This window comes from Mytilus californianus, unplaced genomic scaffold, assembly GCF_021869535.1.
Source record: "Mytilus californianus isolate M0D057914Y unplaced genomic scaffold, xbMytCali1.0.p SCAF_5, whole genome shotgun sequence".
In the NCBI taxonomy this organism is placed as follows: domain Eukaryota; kingdom Metazoa; phylum Mollusca; class Bivalvia; order Mytilida; family Mytilidae; genus Mytilus; species Mytilus californianus.
Window position 1 is genome coordinate 105,809,734 of NW_026262701.1, and position 27,943 is coordinate 105,837,676.

General features: G+C 31.4%; 1 protein-coding gene across 2 annotated transcripts; it reads right to left on the minus strand.

Moving 5' to 3' along the window:
- Nucleotides 1-1,113: 1,113 nt before the first annotated feature.
- On the minus strand, nucleotides 1,114-27,747 carry LOC127700468 (U3 small nucleolar RNA-associated protein 4 homolog). 2 transcript variants are annotated; one of them, XM_052203960.1, is made up of 19 exons: nucleotides 27,629-27,747; nucleotides 24,631-24,741; nucleotides 23,855-23,909; nucleotides 22,075-22,194; nucleotides 20,880-20,948; nucleotides 20,271-20,355; nucleotides 19,517-19,685; nucleotides 19,103-19,178; nucleotides 18,307-18,354; nucleotides 17,698-17,869; nucleotides 16,992-17,074; nucleotides 15,459-15,558; nucleotides 14,522-14,682; nucleotides 13,150-13,345; nucleotides 11,933-12,039; nucleotides 11,563-11,658; nucleotides 9,996-10,178; nucleotides 6,481-6,582; nucleotides 1,114-1,250 (listed from the first exon to the last, which is right to left on the minus strand). In XM_052203960.1, the coding sequence occupies exons 2-19, from the start codon at nucleotides 24,732-24,734 to the stop codon at nucleotides 1,134-1,136; spliced, it is 2,043 nt and encodes a 680-aa protein (XP_052059920.1). In that variant the 5' UTR covers nucleotides 24,735-24,741; nucleotides 27,629-27,747; the 3' UTR covers nucleotides 1,114-1,133. The 2 variants fall into 2 exon arrangements, with proteins under 2 accessions (XP_052059920.1, XP_052059921.1); XM_052203961.1 differs by having other exon boundaries at nucleotides 27,633-27,740.
- Between the last annotated feature and the right edge of the window lie 196 nt (nucleotides 27,748-27,943).

Genomic DNA, 27,943 nt, shown 5'->3' on the forward strand with positions numbered 1-27,943 from the left:
TCAAGGTCAAATAACAATGCCCGATTGACAAGGCCTTATTATGAAAAACCTTCATATAATTTTTTGTTATCCTTGGTGAAAGTTAAGATCAGATTGATTGATTGTTGGTTGCTCTACGTCCAGTGGCAAATATTTCATGGATTTTCAGGACGAGAACAAATTAACAATAAATACAATAGGTAGGTCCGGTAATACAGGCCATCTGGGATGAAGGTCGAGAAAATTTGGACTGCCATGGGGTATATTGGATACGGACAGAAATTTAACCTTACAATAGGCCACATTAAGAATTCTAAACGTGCGTTGAGCATGGCACTCTCTTTACACGAGGCCTCAGATTTAACGTCACCATTCTGACCAAAGGTGGCTTCGTACTTATATATCCTGCACAGCCAAACAGACTTATTTCTATTCCCCAGTCACCCTTGGGGGGTTAAGATCAGATATTAAGGTACAAATGTACTAGCTAACTGTTCATGTCCCAATTGTTGTTGTTTGAGAAAAGTATTTTGTGACTTTCCTCCAAGACGACACAACACAAGAGTTATGCAGACCTTTAAATGATTTTCAAGTAATAAATGTAACTATTTCTTAGTTGTTGCTTTTTCAAAGGGATGCTTACTACATGAATCTTGGTTAACAAATTCTTCTTTAACCTTTAATCTAAATGACTTTTAATATCTTATACTTGTGCTCTACAATGTTTACAATGGGTAAGGGTGTAGTGAACAAAAGATATTTTAATTATTGATATTGTCGTAACCACTTTCCCGTCCTCTTTTCCTCAAATGTGACAACCCTGAATTAGACTTATCATCAAGTTTGTAGGTACATGAGCAACAAGATGGGTGCCACATGTGGAGCAGCATCCGCTTACCCTTCCTAAGCACCTGAGATCACCCTGTTTTTGGTGGGGTAAGTGTTGCTCGGTCTTTGGTTTTCTATGTTTTGTTTTGTATACTGTTGTTTGTCTTTTGGTCAGTTTTCTTTTTTTGCTATGCTTTGTCAGTTTGTCAATGAGTTTGAATATTCCTTTGGTATCCATTGCCTCTCTTTTAAAGTTTGGTTCCAGTTGAACTTGTTAACCAATGACATAGATAGAAACTAGACATACAAAATTATAATTTTTATTATCATGTACCAAACTTTTTCTCCTTCAGTGTGGGAGGTAATGATTCAGTCAATGTTAATGGTGTTTTCTCTACAGCCACTAACCAATTATCCTTTATTGCCTCTAAATGTAACAAAAACTGAAAAGAAATAAACACATTCATTTATAGTTGATTCTTTAACATGATGGCATAATCAGTTTTAAACAGATGACAGTATATATATAATCAAAGCATCATCGATGTTGTGATCCAGCCATATTCATAGCTAGTCTGATATTCTTTCTGACCAAATTTTTTTCAATATTTTTTTCTCTTTTCATTTCCAATCTTACTGTAAAATTTCTATGTTATTGTCCAAAAGTAAGGAATTTTGCAATATTGATGCAAATATTGATATATATATATTGATATTTCAATTTTAGACTCTGTCAGATTTTTTTGTTTAAATATTTGCAATTTAATGGTATTGACAAGAATGGAAAGGGAAATCGCCAAACAAGCAATATATTTTTTTATATGCCATTAATAATAACTGGCTTAATAATTTCCAGAAAGAGGCCTTGAAAATGCACTTTCTCAACAACAAAAATTAAAAAAATAATAACTATTTTTTTTATCTAAATTGGTGTTCATTCTCTATTAAGAAAAAATACATTTCCTGTATTCAAATTTAAATGTACAAATACCTAATGCTAAATAGCAATATAATGGGATATAAATGTAGAACAAACAAATAAATATTATTGCAGAAAATACTCAGGTTAGAGTTATGCAATTTTCTTTATTGTTTCAACCAAATTTCTGATAATTGAATTTGTAACTAATTAATTAGAACTTGATTATTGACTTATGTCAGATGATAATGACACTGATTTTACAAGTGAAATAAAATTTGCTTGCATTTTTTATACATATTTTTTAATTTTTTGTCTTTTCTTTGAAAAAAACTTACATCTGATTAATCATTCAGCTAGCTAGCAAAGTTAACAGAATATTTCAATGTAGTGTAGATCAAAATAAATAATACATTTGTAGGTTTACTATTGAGGTCAAGAATGCGTGTATTCAGTTAGGTGTGTAATAAATTGTGTCTATTTAATTATGTAACAGGTCATGATATATTAACTGTGGTGAATTAAGCCTGGGGTCGTTTCCAATTAATACTTACACAGTTGAGTGTAATTATTTAAAAATCATGACAGTTGATAATCATACTGACTCTTACTTGGCTCTGGGAACAGTATATCTAACGGGAAATGAATCTGATACGCTTTTCAGTATGAAATTGATAAAATCTCGGACTCCCAGAGACTTCCCGAGATTTACGGATATTGGTAGCGTCTGACTGAAAAACTATCAGAACTGCTCAACAAATAAACCACATAACTCTAATTGTAAATAAATACAAGTTTTATCATTTAGTAGATATATTTTGTCATATAAAATTACCAAAATAAGTTTGATTTATTTGTTGTGAAGTGTTTTATAATAGTTTGGGAATTTGTAAATCATCGCGGCAATGGCCGCCATTTTTTTATTACCTGGTTTGCATTCTGCACAATTCTGTGATGAAATGCTTGCGATTTTAACAAATTTGAAGTGACAGAATACAAGTTTGATACACTAGCATCACTATAAAACTAGTTTGAATGACATTTTATTGATAATATCAGAAATTATTAGGATAATAGCGAGTCCGTTTTTAACACATGTCCGTTTCTGTTTCGTATCTTTATTAACTATGGCACGACGATAAAATCGACAACAATCAGGTAGTGTCAAGTCCCGTCAATATATATGTTCCTGCTTGGCTATGGAAAGAATTGGAGTAATACCATTTCAAAAAAGTGTGGGAATCAACTTAGATATATTAATACACATGTTGACCCAAATTTCATTGAACAATAACTTACACAAGCATACTAAGATACTAATATAATACTTTCAAAAATCTTATCAACTGATTCAATTGATGTACAAATACTTTTTCAAATTAATTCATAAATGATAGCAAATCATTATAAATTTTGATTTACAAAGGAACTATATGCAAGTGTATATCTAAAATGAAAGGGTTGTTCGACCAATCTTTTCTTAATTTAAGGGCAAATAACATGTCAAAAATTGGCAGTTGATGATTAAAATTGTGTAGAAAGTTTCTGCAAGTCATAAAAACACATAATTATTTTCATGAAATGTCTTCAACTATGTATTCTGCACTATCTCCAAAACCAGAGTGATCGCATAGATCCAGCATGGCTGAATTAAAAATATTACTTAAGCATGTGTGACAATTAAAACATTATTTTGACAAGATGAGCAATGGGTTAGTTTAACAGGATTTATTGCACCTGTCAAAATATTTCAACATTTTGATGGCAGTAAGAAGTTAGATAAATCACCAACATTACACAAGTTAGCACATACTAGTTCAGATGGACCTTACCATTTATGCAAATGACTAAAATAAGTCTTGAAACCCTATCCCTACTGGTCACAATCTTGGTGGTCTGCTGACCTATGAAGGCTGTGTAGATGTTCCGGACCATATGAGTATTTGGACCATACGCGTATGGTCATGACCATATGCGTATATACTCATATGGTCCAACCATACGCGTATGGTCTGGGTGTTTAATATGATGGACGTTGCCAATTAAGAGTTTTTGATTGTAACTTATTACATCAAATGGCAATCATTGTTACATGATCAATGAAATAAAGTTAATTTTACTCAGATTAAAATTTAAGTTAAAGCATTTTTACATGGTCATTTTCGACTTGTCCTTACGAAACACAATATGTGTCGATTTTGACATTGGCATATAACTTCAAGAAATATTTAAATGTACCGTTTAATAAGAAGTCAACTGTTTAACTCACAGGTACTTGGGCAATGCACCCTCACCTTTTTTTTAAACTTTATTTTGATGTTTTAATTTGATTTTAGTACAGCCTGATATTTTGTTTTAGTATCTAAAATTATTTTTTAGTTATTTAATGATCTTTAATTTGTTCATGCTCCTATTTATACAATCACAGTGGTGTAAACGTGCTATCCCTTAATGTTTTTTATGTATGAACTACTGTTATTGTAAGATCGTGTGAACAGGAACAAAACACATCAATTAAGTGAAAATAGGTAAAATTTAGAAGAATTAAAAAAGATTAAAGTATCTAAATACCGGGGAAAGAAGAAAAAAAGCCATTTTGAATATATTCGAAAAATACCTATATGGTCTAAATACTCATATGGTCCAGCTCGTTAATATCCAAACAAGTATAAACTCATATGGTCCGACCATACTCATAACAATAACTAAGCCCTTTTGCTTTGAGATATATTCATGTTTCACAGTATTCATGAGATATCTTAATGTACATAATGCATATCTATTGTTTTAGATGTGAAATGCTGTAGATGATGGTATTTGATCCTGATTAATCACCTTATATTTACTACTGATGTGAAATGATATAGATGATGGTATTTGATAATGATTATTTACATTGTATTTACTACTGATGTGAAATGCTGTAGATGATGGTATTTGATCCAGATTATTTACCTTGTATTTACTACTGATGTGAAATGCTGTAGATGATGGTATTTGACCCTGATTAATAACCTTGTATTTACTACTGATGTGAAATGATATAGATGATGGTATTTGATCCAGATTATTTACCTTGTATTTACTACTGATGTGAAATGCTGTAGATGATGGTATTTGATCCTGATTAATTACCTTGTATTTACTACTGATGTGAAATGATATAGATGATGGTATTTGATTCTGATTAATTACCTTGTATTAACTACTGATGTGAAATGCTGTAGATGATGGTATTTGATTCTGATTAATTACCTTGTATTTACTACTGATGTGAAATGCTGTAGATGATGGTATTTGATCCTGATTATTTACCTTGTATGAACTACTGATGTGAAATGCTGTAGATGATGGTATTTGATTCTGATTATTCACCTTGTATTAACTACTGATGTGAAATGCTGTAGATGATGGTATTTGATTCTGATTATTTACCTTGTATTAACTACTGATGTGAAAGGCTGTAGATGATGGTATTTGATCCTGATTAATTACCTTGTATTTACTACTGATGTGAAATGCTGTAGATGATGGTATTTGACCCTGATTATTTACCTTGTATGAACTACTGATGTGAAATGCTGTAGATGATGGTATTTGATCCTGATTATTTACCTTGTATGAACTACTGATGTGAAATGCTGTAGATGATGGTATTTGATCCCGATTAATTACCTTGTATTTACTACTGATGTGAAATGCTGTAGATGATGGTATTTGATTCTGATTAATTACCTTATATTTACTACTGATGTGAAATGCTATAGATGATGGTATTTGATCCTGATTATTTACCTTGTATTTACTACTGATGTGAAATGCTGTAGATGATGGTATTTGATCCTGATTATTTACCTTATATTTACTACTGATGTGAAAGGCTGTAGATGATGGTATTTGATCCTGATTTTTGACTTGTATTTACTACTGATGTGAAAGGCTGTAGATGATGGTATTTGATCCTGATTATTTACCTTGTATTTACTACTGATGTGAAATGCTGTAGATGATGGTATTTGATCCTGATTATTTACCTTATATTTACTACTGATGTGAAATGCTGTAGATGATGGTATTTGATCCTGATTATTTACCTTCTATTTACTACTGATGTGAAATGCTGTAGATGATGGTATTTGATCTAGATTATTTACCTTCTATTTATTACTGATGTGAAATGCTGTAGATGATGGTATTTGATCCTGATTATTTATCTTGTATTTACTACTGATGTGAAATGCTGTAGATGATGGTATTTGATCCTGATTAATTACCTTGTATTTACTACTGATGTGAAATGCTGTAGATGATGGTATTTGATCCTGATTATTTACCTTGTATTAACTACTGATGTGAAATGCTGTAGATGATGGTATTCGATCCTGATTATTTACCTTATATTTACTACTGATGTGAAATGCTGTAGATGATGGTATTTGATCCTGATTATTTACCTTGTATTTACTACTGATGTGAAATGCTGTAGATGATGGTATTTGATCTAGATTATTTACCTTGTATTTACTACTGATGTAAAATGCTGTAGATGATGGTATTTGATCCTGATTATTTACCTTCTATTAACTACTGATGTGAAATGCTGTAGATGATGGTATTTGATTCTGATTATTTACTTTATATTTACTACTGATGTGAAATGCTGTAGATGATGGTATTTGATCCTGATTAATCACCTTATATTTACTACTGATTTGAAAGGCTGTAGATGATGGTATTTTATCCTGATTATTTACCTTGTATTTACTACTGATATGAAATGCTGTAGATGATGGTATTTGATCCTGATGTTGCCATGTGGAATAACTGAACAAAGGAGCATCTACTCTTGGAAAGTGCTGAAACAATATTTATTGCATGTAATATTATATTCATTGTGTGATATAAATTATATAGAATATTCATGGTTTGCTTTTAATTACTTGATTTGGCATTTTAACTTTTTGATTCGAGCGTCACTGATGTAGATCAGACAATAACATGCATCTGGCTGTAAAAAAATATAAGCCTTGTATCTAATGACTTTTGTACTGAGAATATTCATATTAGAATATTCATTATGTGTTATTAATTACTTAGAATATTAGAATAAAATTTAGAATGGAAATGAGGAATGTGTCATAGAGACAACAACCCGACCAAAGAGCAGAAAACAGCCGAAGGCCACCGAATATTCATTATGTGTTATTAATTACTTAGAATATTTATAGTGTGTTTCAATTACTTAAGACTTTTCATTGTGTGTTATTAATTACTTAGAATATTCATTTTGTGTTATTAATTACTTAGAATATTCATAGTGTGTTATTGGCTAATTAGAATATTCATTGTGTGTTATTAATTACTTAGAATATTCATTGTGTGTTATTAATTACTTAGAATATTCATAGTGTGTAATTGGTTAATTAGAATATTCACTGTGTGTTATTAATTACTTACAATATTCATTGTGTGTTATTAATTACTTAGAATATTCATAGTGTGTTATTGGTTAATTAGAACATTCACTGTGTGTTATCAATTACTTACAATATTCATTGTGTGTTATTTATTACTTGGAATATTCTATGTAATAATAGTTGTAAATAAAATAAATGGTGAATGTGTCCCCATGGACACAGATGATGCCCCCACTTGCATACAACATTATAAAGGGATATAACTCAAGAACGATAAAAGTGACGCTATCCAAATTTGTACTTGAACTGAATTTTGTGGTAAAAAGCATTGTGTATAAGTTTCATAACATTTGGTTGAGGCAACTTAAGTAAGAATTAAAATTGGAGTTACCTTCCTTTTTCCATAATTGTAGTTGGTTAAAATTAATTTTTAAAATTGGAGTTATCTTCCTTTGTCCATAATTGTAGTTGATTCAACTTCAATTATGGACAAAGGAAGATAACTCCAATTTTAAAAATTAACAATTACATCATTGATAGTTTTAGAACAGATATTAGATTCCTATTTTTCCATTTGTAAAGGAGCATAACTCTAGAACTGTTGAAGTGACACCACCAAAATTCAAACTTGATCTGTATTTTGTGGTAATAAGCATTGTGTATAAGTTTAATAACATTTGGTTGAGGCAAACTAATGTTAGAAAACAGAAACAAAAAATTCAGCATTTTTTTCATTTGTAAAGGGGCATTACTCAACAACGGTAAATGTGACACCACCAAAATTCAAACTTGATCTGTGTTTTGTGGTAATAAGCATTTTGTATAAGTTTCATAACATTTGGTCGAAGCAAACTAAAGTTAGAGAACGGAAACCAACTTAGGGACGTACATACGGACGGACATACAGACGGACAAGGGTAAAACTTAATGCCCCCACAGCTACTTCGGGGGCATAAAAATGCATCCGTGGGACTCCAATGCCCAGTTCATATTATCACATTTCCATGTTCAGTGAGCTGCCAAATCTGGGTCTTTGCCATAATTTGGCATACATTTAAAAAAAAGTTTTCATCATAATGAACATGTGTATTAAAGAAGTTTCAAGTTGATTTGACTACAACTTCATTATAAACTACCTTAACTAAAAACTTTAACAGGATATGGGATATGATAAGATAACAGAGGAACAGACAGACTACGGGATGCACAGACCAGATATCATTATAACGCTACTATCCTAGAAGAGGCATTACAATTTTTCTGTCATTTTTGAAAATGTCATTCCAAAAAAAGAAGCATTTCATTTTAGGACCCAGGGGAGAAAAAATATCCATGTAAAATGGACAAAAGGCTTTTGATTTCAGGCAAGTGGTCTTGCATTTGGTTCATCCAAAAGACTTCTCATTTTGTCAAAACTAGCTAAAGCTGGTCTTGTGTTACCAATGAGTAATGCAGAAGTTAAAATTTCACACTGAATTAGAAGTGAACTTGGCAATGATACAACTTGCTGCTTAAGATAAAGTAAAATATGCACCTTGCATTTATGTTGTTACAAATAATTGTACAAATAACAGTCAGTAGCCTATGAAATGGCACAGAAAATGGCATCATGGTAAATCTCCCCCACCCAAACACATTTTTGTTGGGGGAGATCTCCCCTTTGGAGGTTTTGAAAGTTGACACCTATGAAATGAAAAAAATATTAAGCAAATAAGCCATTAATCAGAGCTTGATTTATTTCAGTTTGGGTAACTAAAGATTAATCTTTCAGCCACATATACTTTATATATCAATTGTGTCTACAAATTTTAATTATGCAGGCACAAAAAAGTCTAATTCATTTGTCTGTACAGTGCAGTTACTGTGGATTCATTTATTTTCGTGGGTATCAATGTTCGTGGATAGAGAAAAAAAGACGTTTCGTGGTATACGTAAATTCGTGGATCGCTGATAACAAAAAAAAAAAAATCCGATACGTAATTCGTGGATTTCTTTTTAATTTAGGAGATCATATACCCTCCTCGGTTTGATCAATAATTAAACAAACAAAAAAGAAAGAAAGAATTCATTGAAAAGGTTTTGAATTGTCAAAATCCTCGTTTGGTCATTCTAGGTTAAAGTGTTCATTGAAAACTTCTATTACAATAATGGACAGAGACAACTAATTATTTGTTTGTTTTACAATTTATAAATTCTTGTCGGAATTTTATAAGGCATTTAAAACTCTATGATCGAAAGCTCATTTCCCTAATCACGATATAATATATAAGTATAAGTAAAAGGTGTGAAAATAAATGTTCCTGTCATAAATAATATTACCTACGGGCAATATCCCCGCACCGTTAATCCTATTGATTTTTAATCACCAGTAAACCAAACTATGACACGGTAATTAACAACTTGCATTTATTTTCCATGAACAGTTTAAATCAATTTTAAAAAGTAAATTGTCACTGATATTCGATTAATTTATTATTGATTTTAAAATCAAAATACTTGTATCTTCTTTCAAGAAAAACACGTGTTATGTTACAATGTTTATCGTTAGTCAACACTATACTAGAACTGCATAACATAACTGGAAATAAACATCCGACTCCATACACATTTCTCGGGATTATTCTTCGTTGGATTCTTAAATTCGTGGTTCGCTGTGACCCACGAAACCCACGAAAATTGGTATACCACGAATAAAAATGAATCCACAGTAAATGCTAATTAAAATATAATGATAAGGAGATGTGGTATGAATGCCAACTTCCAAAAAGATGCAAACAACTAAAGGTCACATATGGGCTTCAACAATTATGTTATACCGATAATTTTCATATTAAGTTACTGTGACAACTTACCTGTGATTTATCTAATACACACAGCATCTGCTCATCATGAAATATAATTTTATTATGGTCGTTGGGGTGCTGCTGTATATTTATGATTTTACTATGCCTTGTAAGCCATTGTTTTGGGTACTTCAAACAATGATGTTTACACCATCCTGTATATTCTTCTGTTTCTAAGTTATATTCATAAATCTAAAATAAACAAAATATACATTGTGACTTGGATGGAGAGTTGTCTCATTGGCACTCATACCACATCTTCTTATTTATAAAAACAAGGTAAATAACATAAAAAATTGCTTTTCATAGGATCTATAATCTAATGTAGGAAAAATATGCAAACAAGAATGTGTCCATAGTACATGTATGCCCCACTCGCCCTATCATTTTCTATGTTCAGTGGACCGACGGACGGACAAACATTTCAAAAAACATAATGCCCCACTACTATCGTAGGTGGGGCATAAAAAGTGCAGTCCTCATAAACACATTCTAATACCAGTTATCAGCACAGCAGAGGCTATATGTAACACAGATCAAAAACTGTAGTACACAAATACAAAAACCATTGTATTGCAGTGGCAATATTATGTCACAGCAGTTAAAAATCTGTAGTACACAAATACAAAAACCATTGTATTGCAATGGTAATATTATGTCACTGCAGTTGAAAATCGGCTGCACATGATTAAAAAAAAAACAATTGTTTTGAATGGCCAAAGAGAACACAGATCTCATTGTAGGTGCTGTAGAGATAGCCAGCAGTAGGGTGTAATAAAGACTATTTAATTTGATTTTTTACAATAGAAAAAATAACAGCATAAGTTTCCAAACACCCATTGAACAGATGTTTATAATAACATGCATGAAAAAATATTATCATTGTATATAAAGGGTTGAATCATTTTTTCTTTTGAGTGTGAAAGATCTCTCCTTTTATACTGCATGTTTTGATATCATCAAACAAATTTTGGGTGATAAGACATTGCATGAAAAATGTAACCAAAAAAAATTTGGAAGGAAAAACATGGCATCAAATAAGCAAATTTATAACACTTTACAATCTTGAATGGTCTATTGCAGAAGGTCAGAAACTTTTTGTCGTCTATGTTTGTAGATGTAAAGTAACGCCTGTCTGGCGTACAAAATTTTAAGCCTGGTATCTATGATGAATTCATTTACCGGTACAACCACTGGGTCGATGCCACTGCTGGTGGAGATTTTCCATCCCAGGAATAGATTACCTTAGCTGTATTTGACAAAACCTTTTGAAATTTTGAGTCCTCAATGCTTATCAACTTCATACTTTATTTGGCCTTTTCATTTTTTTCGACTAGAGCATCACTGATGAGTATTTACTAAATCCCTCACCCTGAGATATCCTCATACATGATTATTTTCTTACTTGTATTTTAATTCATTGGGAAAAAGAGAGCCCATTCTTAAGTTATGCCAAATATACAGTATTCCACTGTATGCTTTAGAAGACAGCACTGACTTTCTATATATTGTATTTTTTTTCAAAACACCCCAATTCAGATATCCCTTCTGGTCTCTCTTAGTAAAGAACATTTACCTTTTGGTCTGCATATGCTATCAACAAATTACTTCCATCAGAATTAAAACATATCGCAGTTGCTTGGCAACTATACCTTGGTAATCTGCAGTGAATCTAAAAAAAATACAATGCAAAACAATTAGCTGGCAGGGTAAACACTGAAATACCTTTTTGAAATAATTTCATTTATTTTACATTAACTTATACCATGAATAATTTTGAATAAAAAATAAGATGTTAATCATGTAGAGGAAAATTTTTCAAACCAAGATTTAAAAACATTGTCAGATCAAAATTAAATCTTTCTAATATTTCAAAAAAAATTAATTTGATTTCGTATTTAATACATGTATACAAGTTCATTGGTCAAGATATTCCCTTTACTTACCTGTTGTTTTGCTAAATTAAAGATGAGCATACTTCTAGTATGATCTGCTAAACATACCATTGTGTCATCTGGACTTACACATAACAAATGGACAGAGTCTACATCATCTAGAGGTAAAATATAAGAACTATAGCAATTTCATTTACAGAATTATATACCTACTTTCATGAGGTCTGGAGTTTTAAGCCTGGTATCTCAGATGAGTTTATTATCAATCAATTTCACTTACAGAACCCTTTGCTGTGGAGTCATTTTTATTCATGGGATACTACTTTACTTTTCATAGGTAAAGGTAAACCCCACATTGAAGTATTTTTAATGAAGTACAAATTTATGCAGACTTTGCATACCTGTCAACCTCTGAAAATGAAAATGACAGTATCCTTTAACTTCACTTTCTGCTATATAGATGATGTTCTCTCACTAAATAATTCAAAACTAGGTGACTATATTGAAAGCATCTATCCCATCGAACTTGAGATAAAGGATACAACAGATACAGTTAAGTCTGCCTCATATCTTGACTTACGTCTAGAAATTGACAATGAGTGTTGGTTGAAAACAAAACTTTACGACAAAAGAGATGATTTCAGCTTCCCAGTTGTGAACTTTCCATTTCTATGTAGCAACATTCCAGCAGCGCCTGCATACAGAGTATTATATCTCCCAGTTGATACGATATTCCAGGGCTTGTATTTCCTATCATGATTTCCTTAATAGAGGGTTGCTGCTCACAAGGAAGCTATTAAACCAAGAGTTCCAAGTGGTGATGTTGAAATCATCCCTTTATAAATTTTACGGACGACATCAGGAGTTGGTTGACCTTTATAGAATATCCGTTTCACAGATGATGACAGATATGTTCCAATTGTCATAACTACAATCTTGTCCACTTTCCCCCAAATATGACCTACCTAATTAGACATATCACCAGGTTTTTACTTACATGAGCAACATGACGGGTGCCACATGTGGAGCAGCATCTGCTTACCCTTCTGGAGCACCTAAGATCACAACCAGTTTTTGGTGGTGTTTGTGTTGCTTAGTCTTTGGTTATCTATGTTGTTTTGTGTACTGTTGTTTGTCTGTTTGTCTCTTTCTTTTTTAGCCATGGCGTTGTCAATTAATTTTCGACTTATGAGTTTGAATGTTCCTTTGGTATCCCTCGCCTCTCTTTCAGGTACCTGTCAATAGTTGAATGGTAGAATAATACAAACCTGACAATGGTGGAATGGAAGCTGTAATTACTGCTTCACTGCCTTCAAGACTGATGGCTTGTATTTCTGTGCTGTCAGTCACAGTGATAAGGCTCCGCCCAGCATGATTAAACTGCATTCTATGTGCTGGTGAAAGACTAGATTTACTTTTAACCTTCTTTAATGTAACTTGTGGTGTCATTGCATATTGGTTATCCTGAATTGTAAAAAAATATAACAAATGAAGTAAATGTCAGTTTACAGATTATGTGTTAATTTCAAAATTCTAAAGGAATATGAAGTAACTGTGCACTACAGCATAATTTCATTTATTCACAGGGCCCCTGTGGTCATGTGGTCTTAGTAGTTCACCTTAAGTGATCACTAGCCTGTCAATGCTGAGATTGTGAGTTCAAACCCACTTATGCCAAGGTGCATTTAACTCTGATCTTAATTAACAAGGATTGCTATTTTCCTGCCAAAGGTCTGTGGTTCTCCATCAACAAAAACTGGCTGTCATGATAGAGCGAAGGGTGCTGAAAGTGGCATCAAACACTAACAACCAATCATTCAATCATTTATGTTTATGTACATGATTTTATTCATAAAACCAAAAATGTGTAAAAGTCTGATAACAAAAATAATTGACAAGGGAAATTTTGACTACACCTTTATATTGTTCTGTAGGATATTATGACAACAAACCATAAGTGAAGAGAATATTTATGCATACAAACTACTAATAATTAGTATTTTTGGTATATATGTCATTAATAAAGATGACGACAAATGACTGATAATGAGTATACTTTAACAAACCACTGAAAATGAGTATATTTTGACTACAAACCATTGATAATGAGTTTAATTTGACTACAAACCATTGATAATGAGTATATTTTGACTACAAACAATTTACAATAAGTATTTTGACTACAAACCATTGATAATGAGTATATTTTGACTACAAACCATTGATAATGAGTTGTTTTGACTACAAACAATTTACAATGAGTATTTTGACTACAAACCATTGATAATGAGTATATTTTGACTACAAACCATTGATAATGAGTATATTTTGACTACAAACCATTGATAATGAGTATATTTTGACATCAAACCATTGATAAGGAGTATATTTTGACAACAAACCATTGATAATGAGTATTTTGACTACAAACCATTGATAATGAGTATTTTGACAACAAACCATTGATAATGAGTATTTTGACTACAAACCATTGATAATGAGTATAATTTGACTACAAACCATTGATAATGAGTATTTTGACAACAAACCATTGATAATGAGTATATTTTGACTACAAACCATTGATAAGGAGTATAATTTGACTACAAACCATTGATAATGAGTATTTTGAATACAAACCATTGATAATGAGTATATTTTGACTGTATCTTGATCACTATAAGCCAGATATTCAGCAGTCTTATTTATTGCACAACAAACAATTCTTTCACTATCTTTGGTCTTCAGTTGTAACAATTTGATTGGTTTTGACATCAATGGTAATATTTCACCACTTTTATCTGTAAAAGAAACAGAAAATTTCTGTTTATTTTTCTTAATCATTCATAATTTCAATATCCATAAAACTACATGGCCTTTTTCTTGTAAAGCAGATGTCCGATACTTTACAGGTGCAATATGTGTTGGTTTTTTTTACATGTATTTAATCAACAAAGCTTCAATGTATTATTTCAAATTAAGATTTGTATGTACGGTAAGGCGATATTCTATGTAATACAAATATTTTAGAGATACCTATAAAACCATATGATTGCATATATAATTAGAATTTGTATATAACTAGTAAAGACAGCACAGAACAGAGATTAGTGGAAAGATCTAGTCCTTGCTCTATGTGCCTCTGGGCATAACAAGAATTAGGTAGGTAGGTAGGATATACCTAGCATAGCCAGGATTGCATAAAAATATTCTTTCCTTCAAAAAATTATATAATTCTAATTAGAATACACATGCAATTAAATTTGAAAGAAAGTGACATTTGATAAAAAGCTCTGGTAAATAATAACCGATTTTTGGACTGAAACGGCCATTTTAGTATGAACTGATCTTAAAAGACCGAACAGGCATTTAGTAAGTTATGTCCAGTCTTAAAATCAATTTTCTGACATATCCCTGTTAGGATTACATAAAAGAGGTGATTTCTATATAGGGATACAAGAGACTTTTGTGCCTCTCCTGGTTGCAGTATTATGATATCTGACATAAACAACCTCTCAGAGTTAAATTCTTACAAATCATGATTTTTTAGCAATGAAGTATTATCATCAAAATCTACCTGAATTTTTAGTGGTGTGTCCAAGTTTCCAAACTTCTAAGTAATCTGCATATTGTAACATGACGACTTTGGCCTCAGAAGCTACTTTAACCATGGAATACTGCATAAGATACAAGATATTTATAAGTATAAAATCAAAACAAACGGATTATTACTAAATAACTCAAATAAACAATACAAAAATGTAACATTTACAAAAACAAAAACAATTATTTAACAAAAAAACTAAGTTTGTTGGTTTTTTTACCTTTTTTTCTTGCTTTTCTTAAATGCAAGACAAAATGCCTTCTTCAAATTAATATAAAAATTATGACATTTAGAACAGTAAAAAGAAGAAATGATGCTTAACTCTATTATATATTAATTCATATTCAAAAGAAAAAAGGTATTCATATAAAACCATACATGTAAAATCCACAGCTTTAAGCAAACTATTGATGTTAAGATATATTATGAAATATGAAAAAAGTATTTACAATACTGCTGACTTTTGTTAAGTCAATCTTCACACAAGGAATAGCATTTCAAATTTTGGGTAATATAGGATGGTAGCAGCAATGGCTAGTGGCATTAGTTTTAAGCTGTTCCAAAAAATAATGGTTTGTTTTTCTACTTCTATAAATTATGAATATTCAGTCACGATAATTGTACTAATTTTTACCTGTGAACTTTTGTACAGAAAGGGCTGAGATAGACAAGATTTTTAATTTAGTGATCAGTCTGTGTACTGTGGGTTAATCTAAGATTTATTTAACTAGTTGTACATGGATCATGTGAAAGTGCATACAGGAATTAGTATTAACCCAAATCACTGAATTTATGTCTACTTGTAACTGGGGAGGTGCTAATGTTTTTATTCTACTATCTTGTTCTACTATCAATCTTATGTCAGCTAAGTTCCAGTCAGGTTTCCAAAGCAGATGCAAACATATACTTTAAATATTTGCCATGAAACATGAGGTCTGTCTTGAAATAAATGTTGTGCTATTAAGTGATTGTTTAATACATTTTTGAAAGGGCTATTCTGTATTCAAGAGAAAAAATGAATTGGAGGGTTGGACACCACATGACATTAAATTCAGTGGGAAAAGGGGTAGAAACAAATACAATTCTGTTACAAACAGTGACATATGAAAATGAAAATTATGGGTGGCAGGCTATTAAAAAAGTTATGTTCAACCCCCATTATGTTTTTCCTGGAATAGACCTAATTGAAGACCTCATGTGAAACATGCTATAGTGATCCTGTCACACTTTTAAAAAAACACTGATCTATGAAAAGTTTTAATTAAAATGGATTACATTTTTAGAATAGAAAAGGGAATGGAAACAGAGCGTGTGTCAAAGAGACAACAACCCAATCAAAGAGCAGAAAACAGCCCAAGGCCACCAACGGGTCTTCAATGCAGTGAGAAAATCCTGCACCCAGAGGCTGTTTATCAAACAAAAGAGACAAGGTCTATTGTTTCTTAATTTTCTATTTAAACTGTTGACAAAAATTGACAAAGCAACACATAATATCCATATACTTACACTAGGAAATCCAGGATATTTCCGCCTATGTTTTACACCTTTTATTTCCTTTGCCAGAGCAACAACCAAGTTTGTATCAACACCTAAAACATACAGAAAAGTATGCATATGAAACATGTATATACACTGCTTGGGAAAATTATCCATGTTTCACAATGTGCTAAAATGTACATCTCTGTAACCAACAACCAATCAGAAAACTAAGTTGGTTATTTGAAAACTGGACTATTCAATTAGAAGAAAGCTAGTGACATATTAACAACCTAAGCATATGATTCAAAAGCATTTGTTAATAGATAATGTCTTTCAAGAATGATAAGTATTTTATCTTTTATGTGTGAAGAAGGGAAAGTATTTTTTATGCAATTTAAAAGCCCTTTTAAAAAAGAAAAAAAAAGAAAAGATTAAACAAAAATGTAAAACTTAAAATTTGCCTCAGCATCCTAAATTTGGAGACCGATGTGTATTTAAGAAACTCATATATTCTTGAATAAAATTAAATCTTTGGTATATGTTAGAAAAGACAGCACAAAAAATGCAGCCAAAAAATACAGGATTCAGCAATAGACATTGTAAAGCTCCACTTCAACAGTCTAGACAAGTATCTATTCTATTTCGATCCACGTCAACAGTCTAGAACAGCAGCAAATACATGTAACAGAGACTATAACTGATGTGTTTCAGTAATTTGTACAAACTTACTAACCTCCGGAAACAATTTTATCTCCTGCAACAACCAAATCTCTAACATCATGAGTATGAAAGTGATAAACATCTGATTTGACCCATAACTTCCAATCACTCTCTATATTAGCTGTTGTATATTCAAAGGCTACAATGGATGGATCTACACCAGAAGTATAAACCTTGTTGTCTTCCTAAAAAATAATGAACATTTTCTATGGTTTAAACACAAGAAAAGTTTGTTTTTTTAAATTCCTTTTATTTTGTACTTCAGTTGGCTGACAGGTACTGATATATCATAAAAGTCTTACTTAAAATCACTTAAAATGGTATGTGTTTTGCTCCTAGTTTTAAAGCCATACAGTGACCTATAGTTGCTTACATACACCTCATTAGGTGGATAGCTTTTCATTGGCAATCATACCACATCTCATTTTTATCTCAATCTTGTAATGCTCACAAGAACAAAATAACATTGACTTGAATTCATTCAGTGGTTTTGGTGCAGCTATTTACAGTGTTTGAATCATATATGTATTTGGAATTGAATTTTAATAATTTCAAATTTAAGAATTAATATTAAGGATGCAATATTTTTCTTAGAGATCTAAAGTAACAATAAAGTAGTTACCTCATTCAAAGTTAAACATAGAACATCTGCTTTGTGACTCTGGTATGTCTAAAAAATAAGATAACGATAAAGATTAAACACAATTTTAAGATACACTCATTTCTGGATTTCATTAATAATTTCGAGAAAAGCTTTCACTATTCAACAAAGAAAGATTAAATGATTTTTTCCTTCTATTATGGAATATCAATGGAACATAAAACATTTACAATATTTCAGGCATCAAAAAGTGTGATCTCATGAATTAATTTATATGACTTACCAATTGAAAACATGGGAAATAAATCTATTTCTTACAATAATTTTTTATTACTGAGGATGTCGATAAATTTATATCAAAACTTTTATCAGGTGCTCTACAGACTTCATGTAAATCGGGTAAAGACCTTTGGATACTGACCATCAAAATTTCAGCAGGTCCACCATTTCAATGTTTTGCCTGATCTGATTGTCCAACTGTTTTGTACTGATAGTAGTTTGTTGTGATAGATAATAGTTGGTCAAAACAGAAGGTAGTTAGAAAAGGTTCCCAGTTATATCTGTAATATTTTTCATCAAAATTCCTAACTTTGTAACCGTTAATTTTGTTTGGTGGAGGGGGGGAGTTGACCAATTTGTTATGCAAATTCATGAAATAACTGCATAAGATGGACTTAACTTTCATGCTATCAAGATTTCAGGCAATTTCAAAAACTTCGGTTAATTTTATTTTGGAAGGACCAGCAAACCCCTGCATCCTGTAGGTTTTATGTCTGACAGAAAAATTTTAAGTTTCCTGAACTCTTGATCATTCTACCTTTATTAGTGTTCCTTGCTTTCCATTCCAAAATGATGTCTTTCCCCTGGAATCTCCACTGATTATAGTGAAATCACTACAACAAAAAATTAAACATTTTGTAATACTGAAAATTTTAAAACTTTGAATATTCACCATTACAAATTTTGGTCTTCCTTAATACCTTGAATTATAATTGTTGGTCATTACCAGTCCTAACAAACAAACTTGAATAATCTACCAATATACTCATTTTAGAAACAGATTCATTGTAGTCTTGAGTGGTCCCGTAGTAAAATTTTAAAGATTGACCAAAGACTCACATCTAACAGTTTTTGGGTTTCAACCAAATTTCATCTGGTCCTATTTATAGCTATGTTTTCTCTTGACTGAATACAAAGCAAGACATAAACTCTGATTTTCTGCTTCTCATACCTTGTAACAGCGACACACCAAACAATGGTTTCTTTATTTCTCTCTTGTCTGCCGAGTGTCAGTCGCTGTATAGCATGGCCTGAGTTAATACTCCATATCCTTATATTATCTACCCCACCTGTCACTATTAAATCTTCTGTTTGATGCCATGCTATACTTAATATTCTACCTGGGAAAAAAAAAATGAAGTACCAATAGTTATCTATATCTTTGTAAATTTTAAAATATGTGATGAAGTAAGCATTTTACTGAGCACATTTGGGGATAGTAATCTGTTTTGAACATGTCACCTATTTCATTATTCAACAGTATATGTTTTAATTTGCCAAGCTAAAAAAACTGAGAATTTAAAATAATTTACTTTGAAAGATAATTGAGTTAGACTTCTCATCTTATTTTTATTAATACTTATCTTTTAGAAATGTCTAATCAAGAAATCAAAGAATCTGATTGTTTAGGGGAGATAATGTCTGGGAAACTATGTTCGTAATCAGGGGGAGATAATTAAAATTTACTGCACTGCAAACATTTCTGCATTGTTTTGTGAAATATCAAGAACACAAATACAGGCAGTTTTGTCCCCTGTTTTTGTTTGGGTTCTTTAGTTTCTGTGATAAGTGTTTTGTGGATTGTTGCTTGTCTTTTCATCTTTTTTTCCTTTGACTTATTGTTTTTGATTCCCCCACCATCTTGGGATCTTCTCCTTCTTTACATGTAAATCTATATTCCAATTACTTAGAGATTAATTCCATACCTTCTTGTTTGTCAAATGCCTGGTGATACATTAGTGAATCTTCCTGTGTACTAAACAATACAACACATCCATCCTCTGTTCCTGCCTGTCATCAAAATCAATAAATTATCAATTCAAAAATTTGATTAAATCTTTTATTAACACAACTGCATAATATTAAATTTGAAATTTATGCAAAATTAAAGATAAATGAATATTTATAACAAAAAAATAAAATAGTTCAGGAAATGCATTGAAGATAAAAATTGGAATTTTGCACATAAATAAAATACTCTCAAAATTATGTGACAATAGATCTATCACTAATAATACAATATCAAAATACATACCAGAGTATATCAATAAATTTCTATGTTTTTTTTAGATAATTCAACTCATTGGAGGTATATCTTCATGATGATCTGTTTTAAGGTTCAAAAGACAATAGTTATGGTCCGCACATAAAGGCTTGAAACATTACAAGTATATATTCCTCATCATTATCAGTAATATGTGTAAATGTGGAGGATATACCTGTCTTCAAAATGCATAGAAAAAAAAGGTTGATAGCTTTCTCTAATATAAAGATATTTACAAATATGTTATCTTTTCGAAAGATTAAAAACTTACAGCTAACAACTGTTGAGTCGCACATTTACATAAACACCATATTGGTCCAGCATTTGAAGGCGCCAGTTCCTGTGTAAAGAACAATATTGTAATAACTATGATGACATAAAGGGAAAAAGGGAAATTCTTCATATTATTGTATTAAAAAATCACTTTCCAGACGTTTAAAACACAAGACTTTTTCAGTTTCTAAACTATAAGGTCCCAGGTCAGTAGCAAAATACACATGAAAATGTTTTATACAGATTATCATATGTATCCCAATATCCAACACATCTTTAAATATTATGAGTTTACATTACTGAAATTAATTTTAAAACAGTAAAATACTGACATGAAATATGCAGAATTAATTAAATAACTTTATACCACAAATGAAAAGCTTGAAACAAACAGATTTTGTTTGGTTTTCTATACAAGCATATGACATTATATCACTGCGTGATATGTATAGTGCTGACCCTTATCAAAAGAGTAGGTTCGGTAAGGGCCGATTTCGGCCTCAAATTTCAGGTTCATCTGATGAAAGATTTTGGACACTTTTAATAGACTTAAGTGTCTACTTCAGTCGATTCAATTAGTTTATGTGAAAGATTTGAACTGATTTAGTCATTAAAGACGCTCAAATTCAAGCTTAAATATGAAAAATCTATCAAATATGCCATCATATGTCACTTTTCAGATGGTTTTTGTCAAAAATGAAAGTGGCCGCATCCGTGTTCATTCTCAACCTTTATATATGTTATGTATTATCATTAATTACAACTGACATTTAAATATTAAGAATGAACACAAATGCGGCCACTTCCATTTCAGACGGAAACCGTCTAAAAATTAACCAAAATGCTAAAATTTCGAAGATTTCAGTAATTTGGCATGACTTAATGATGCTTGTTCCCGATACATGTGCATTGTATTGTCAAAAACAGCCCATATTTATGTAACAGAAGTATTCTTCTTTCCAATAAATAGCTAAAAATTTACATTCTAACAATTTTATAAAACTGCTATATTTTGGGGCCAAAAAGGGGTCTTACTGGGCCTACTCCTTTGAATGAAATTTTACTGGTAGCTGATATCAGCCTGCTAGTCATGATAAGCATCATTGAGCATTTTTCAAATCATACCATCAGCCATGTAATAACTATTATGAGTATCATTCGAAAATATGTGTGAAATAAAAACTAAAAAGTACCTTTGGTTTCAATTTCTTTAAGTCATATTCTGTCACATTACCATCTAATCCTGCAGAAAATAACCTTGAACCCTGCCAGCAGATGGCTTCAACTGACCTTGATTCACTACCTGGAATTATCTAAAAGAAAATGAGCATGAAATTATTTTAAAGTTGCAATAACATGAGTACATTTAATACATACTTACAATAATGAAATTTCAAATTCAACTAGAATAAAGTTGTAAGTTCTAATCTGAAGAAAAACATGGTTTCAAACTACGATTTAGCTTTGCAAAAGCTACACCTTGCCAGGAACATGGTATTTGCACTCTACTGGTTCTATCTATTATTCACTATTTTCTACAGTTTTTTCTACAGTTGTTCAAAACAATATAGTTTATCCATGCCACATATATATTCCAGCAGTAATTGTATTGTCTCTCAGTAATTTCTGTCTTTTTGGAATTTTGATACTGACATCTGATCTATGGTTGTCTATTTGCCATGCAGTGCTAGTCTTACTTTACAATCAGGCCACAAGGTGTAGCTTTTTCACACAAAAAGGAGATAAGTGGCATATGAGAATTTATAATTTTAGATGAGAACGTATTTTTAAGGCAACTTGATAGGAAGCTTGTTTATCATGTTAGATTATATTGTGACCTCTACACATGAATAAAAATAGATGTGGTATTCATCAAATGAAAAAGCAACCTATCACCACAACAAGTGTGCACATTTAAATGTGTTGTCTGTAATATTGATTATAATGTAATGATATGTTCTAAGTCTATAAGATCAAGGTCAGATTGCATGTATCTACCTTACAAGGTAGATTTTATAGAAGGCAAATATTACAGATACAAATAACTGTATTGAAGAATGCTTGCAGTAACTCATAGTATTTCATCTGCTGACTCTCTTCTGTATTTCTTGATAGATTTCATACACCAAAGTCATAAAGATTGAAGAAAACATTATCTTGTGCAATTCCAAAAATAAAATTGTGAATGTGTATAGAATTTCAGTAAAGAAAGAGAATACATGAAACATTTTGGTCTTGTTTCTCACTGTAAAGAAGCAAATCTACTTTTAGTCAAAAGAAAAATACAGAAAACTTAACGATTTAAAATTCTATATATAAAGTTTATTGATAAGTCTGTAAAAAAAGTTTGAAGACAATTCATTGACAAGCTTGTAATGCTAAGCATACCCCACTAGAAATTTAAAGTATCATAGGTGTCTGACAGATCTGAAAAGTACTCACACGCTGCTGCATCATCACTGTCAAGCTACTGACCTAATATATTGTCGTTTTGTTCAGTTGTTACTAACAGATAAAGTTATTACAATATAGCCCCCTCCTAGAGTGGGGGTAGAATATAACTACAGAAGATGGGTGTCAAAATTAAAATACTAACATACTTTTTCTTTAATTCCTGTAAGTGGACTTCTACTTCTGTAACAATTCTCTAATTATAAATTAGTGATAAAATCTACTTACAGTTTTAAAAAAATTATGATATTTGTATCCTTGAATATTATAATCACTAAAATGTGACGTCACTAAAAGTGCATTGAATTGAGAATAGACAAGAGCCATAAGAAGATGACCACCAAGATGTCTAGTTTTTGTTGTGTTTTTGTGTTGATATCTTAAATAAGTTAAACTCTGTGATTCTTACTAATTGACTCCTTATGTTATAAATTGTCTGACAGCTAATTAGAGCTGGCTGTCATATCTATTTATAAATATGATGACATCTATTTGTTAATATGAAACAGTCTGTGTGTTTACCTTTTCCTGGTACCAGTCATCTCCAATGCTCCAGATTTCTATTGATGCATCAGATCTAAAGAAAAGAGAACAATAGTATTTGATGTATGTCAAATGCCATACTTAAACTAAAAGCTGAAAACACATTCAATATTTCATTTTTTTTTTTTATTATACTTGGTCTTTTCTTGACTATGGTGGTTTAACGTTCATCGTTTTCCCCTGCATCAGCACACATGGAATATTCACTGTGATTGTCTCTTTTTGAAAAAATGTTTCCATATTTCCCTAAACAAGAATATGTTTTTCCTAAAAACATCACTATGTATCTATATGACCAAAAAGATTAAATAAATAATACCACAAACATGTTCAGAACCAAAGGGTCATCTGGAATTACCTAGATAGCTAAAAACATTTATTGTTTATTCAAATTTTAATACGTTAAATTAATGTGAGCCTTAGACAATTGAAGATATTATTGAGATTGATAAATAAGATATGGTTCTTGTACAAGTTGTAGTAAAGTATTACAATCCAAAATTATTGAGTTTTGTTCATTGTCATATCCATCCTGTTTCATTTTTCACATTGACATGATTGATACACACATAAATTAATTTCTACAGAAAAGTGAAATTGGTCAAATTCTAAGTAGATCTATGATAAGATTTCCAAATTTAGTATGATTTGGTGGAGGCTTACTATACGTTCCTGTCCCCTCTCAGCTGGAGCACAAAAATCTTTGTGTGCAATTACATGTAATATGGTTTATTTTAAAGTTTACATTAACTTACCTAGACACAGCTACTCTGTTTAATTCTTTATTATAATCTATACAATGTATGGCAAGTGGTTGGTAATTAAAAAATCTTATGTGATGTACTCGAAATTCACCCATTTCTTATCTACAAAAATAAAGTTTATCCATTACTTACACGTTTACATAAAAATATCATAGTTACAATGTCCAAATTAACAACCACAATAAGCAAGAGGTGTTCATTTATCATGTCCTTTTTATTATCTTTCTTATATTATTTTTCTATAACTGAAGAATGTCATTCACCTTTGAGCAATAAGTTTTACTACCCATGCTTAACCCTTACCATGCGAGGGCCGTAATATTACGGCCGTACCCAGACCACCGTTATTTGGCACCAATGGCGCTCCATACATTTGGAGGTCAACATAATGCCATTTAATTCGAAATGTATGCATGTTTCCTTAATCTTACACCATTAATTGTCATCTTTCTCACTTTTAATGTTCATTTTGAGCTCAAGTACGAACTTGGAAAATTGAAATCGGACAAAATTGGGTTATTTGGAGGGGTGGGCTTACCTTCGAGGTCTGAAACACGAAGTTGTGAGGCCTGAAACTTGGACAAATAGTGTAAACCCCAAGGCATATAACTACTGATTGTGTCTATTATCAAAATACGCCTAGGCAACGACTACTTCCGGTTGCAGGTCCAGTTAAAGTAAAAAATCCGAAAAAGTCGGAAATTTTTAGAATTTTGGTGCAAATGACCTTTTTTAGACTGGTGTACCCAGATCAGTTTCACTCCGACCTAACAACTGTTGTGATTAATGTGTTCACTGGGGTCCACCCTACATGCAAACTACAGTTGGATGCATCTATTAGCATCCCTCGGACTTCCAAGTCGAGAAAAAGAACGTAAAAACGTCAAAATTGACGCCTTTTGCACCTGAGGACCACATTTGGGGCAAATTCCCGCCCACCCTCCCCCGCCTCCTCACGCCGACCACCCCACCCCGTGATCCCCTATCTTAGATTTAATGCAATCAATATGCATCAGCATCAGGGTACAGCTCATTTGCATATAATTTGCATATTTTTGCAAATAATCGAAAATTAGACAATTTCTGAAAACAATTCAGCATGGTAAGGGTTAATAAGTTGCTGATTTTACTAGTCTAGTTTACCGACAACATGTGCATACAGTTTGACAGGTTAACCAAGGTCTGTACACTCAGCATTTAGAAACAGTATTTTTCTACTATTGCAGCATTAAGAAAATGCATAAAAACAACATACAACTACAAAACTTTGGTCAGAAAGAAAAGCACCCTTTTTAGTCTTTTCAAAAGTCTTTCTTTACTTTTTCCAATGTCTGAAACAGTGAAAATATATGCACAGAACCCTTTTTAAATTTACTCTCGCATACATGCGCACACCCAAAGAGGGAGAATCGTCAACCTGTTGATAGTGGTCACTTGATGTAGAATTAGAAAAGTGTAACGTCCAACAGCAAATATTTAAAGCATATTCAAGGCAATAAAAATTTGGGTGGAAGCGAATTGAGGTTGCAAATATACACTTATGTTTTTAATTTTAGGTCTTGATCAAAAAATGGTAGCAATACATTTATGTTGAAATCTACATCAAGATTGACATGATTGTACAACGATCCAGCACATTGGTGTATTGCAAACAGACACTGAAGAAAATTAATACTTTTAAAAGTGCAATCAACAACTAAAAATATGTGCCAAAATAAAAATACATTCATATGTTGAATTATAGTTATCTCGTACCATTGTGAACTCGTACCCATGTCAACTCGTACCACTAAAAAAAAACTCGTACCAATGCAAACTCGTACCACTGCTAACTCTTACCAAGGTAAATTCATACCATTGTAAACTCGTACCAACTTATTTAAATGCATTCAAATGGTGTTTAATGATGAGTATATACTTTAATTTCACTCAATACCTCTTAAGACTGTAAAATGTATATAATTTGAAATTACAATGACCAATTTGTAGCTAATTTTCCTTGTCTAATTGGATAGAGAAAACCGTGGCAGATTGGCTTTGTTGTCTCCCTTGAATAGACTCTTTTTTAAACTTTTACTGACAACTATTTGATTTAATTTTTAATCATTCCAAATCAGTAACATTGAATAGATTTGGGTATTTTTCTATTGTTTCTAAAAGGAATTTTATTTAATGAAAGAATTTATTTATTGTGTTTTAAAGGTTTAAAATTGTTTATGACCAACAGTTACAAAGTATGAAATTTATTTTTATACAATATTCAGCACATTCCAGCAGAATATGACCATGCTAATATGATTTAACAAGTTAATCAACCAATAATCACACAATCAAAGGAATTTTTAATATATTTATTAGCATGAAGTTTTCATTAAAATCTGGTAAAAATTCAAAGATATTTTAATTTTTTGTATAAAGCTTAAAAAAAAAAAACAATCATAAAACATTCGTATTTTTGTCTAAGTTTTCATTAAAATCTAAGTAATTCAACTCTTTTTATTTAGTTTACCAAAAAAAAAATCATAAAACATTCGTATTTTTGAATATATTTTTAATGGTACGTGTTTGCAGTGGTACGAGTTCTGATTGGTACGACTTCCCAGTGGTACGAGTTTACGTTGGTACGAGTTAACTTTTTTGGTACGAGTTTACGTGGTACGGGTTTACAATGGAACGAGTTAACTTGCTTCCCATATGTTTACACACTGATCTAGATGCCTAATTGCATTGACTTTGAATCTGTGTTTTTAACTGATCCAAAGAGGTAAAGCTCATAATGTTTTTGAGGAGTGAATTTGGGAAAACTGTATTAGTTGAAGTCTGTTTTAGTGCTTAATGTTTGAAGCTGTAGTGTACTGTGGAGCAAGGTAAAGGTTTGGGCCTATTGCTATAAGATTGTGAGCGATTTTGTACATCATAGTCCCTTGTAAAGGCAAATTTTCTAGCTTTGATCAGTCAAACGACCCAATATGTTATTTTCACACCCTACCTACGCAAAGGGAAACATAAAACATCAACTTTGATCAAATACAACAGGTGTGAACAGTGCTTAAGTTTGTAAACAATTATCGCATGTTTTCCATGGGCGCAGCCATGTTAGTCTATTCTAAATGCCGTATTGTATCTCGGATAAGGACAATATTTATTCCGCGTTTCTCAAACTAGGACAAAATTGTGTAGGTTATTTTTTATTATAACAATAGACATATAATACACGCATTATACTCGTATTATATGTCTCTGTTATAAAACAAATTTTCAAAATGATTGAATACCCTTATTATATATATATATATATAGAGAG

Coding starts and splice junctions, on each gene's coding strand:
- LOC127700468 (XM_052203960.1), bottom strand. CDS start 24,734: ATGGGTGAATTTCGAGTACATCACATAAGATTTTTTAATTACCAACCA. Junction 20,949..22,074: donor TAAAGAAATTGAAACCAAAG/GTACTTTTTAGT, acceptor TTCTTTACACAG/GAACTGGCGCCTTCAAATGC. Junction 17,870..18,306: donor TATGTTTAACTTTGAATGAG/GTAACTACTTTA, acceptor ATTATTTTTTAG/GAAGACAACAAGGTTTATAC.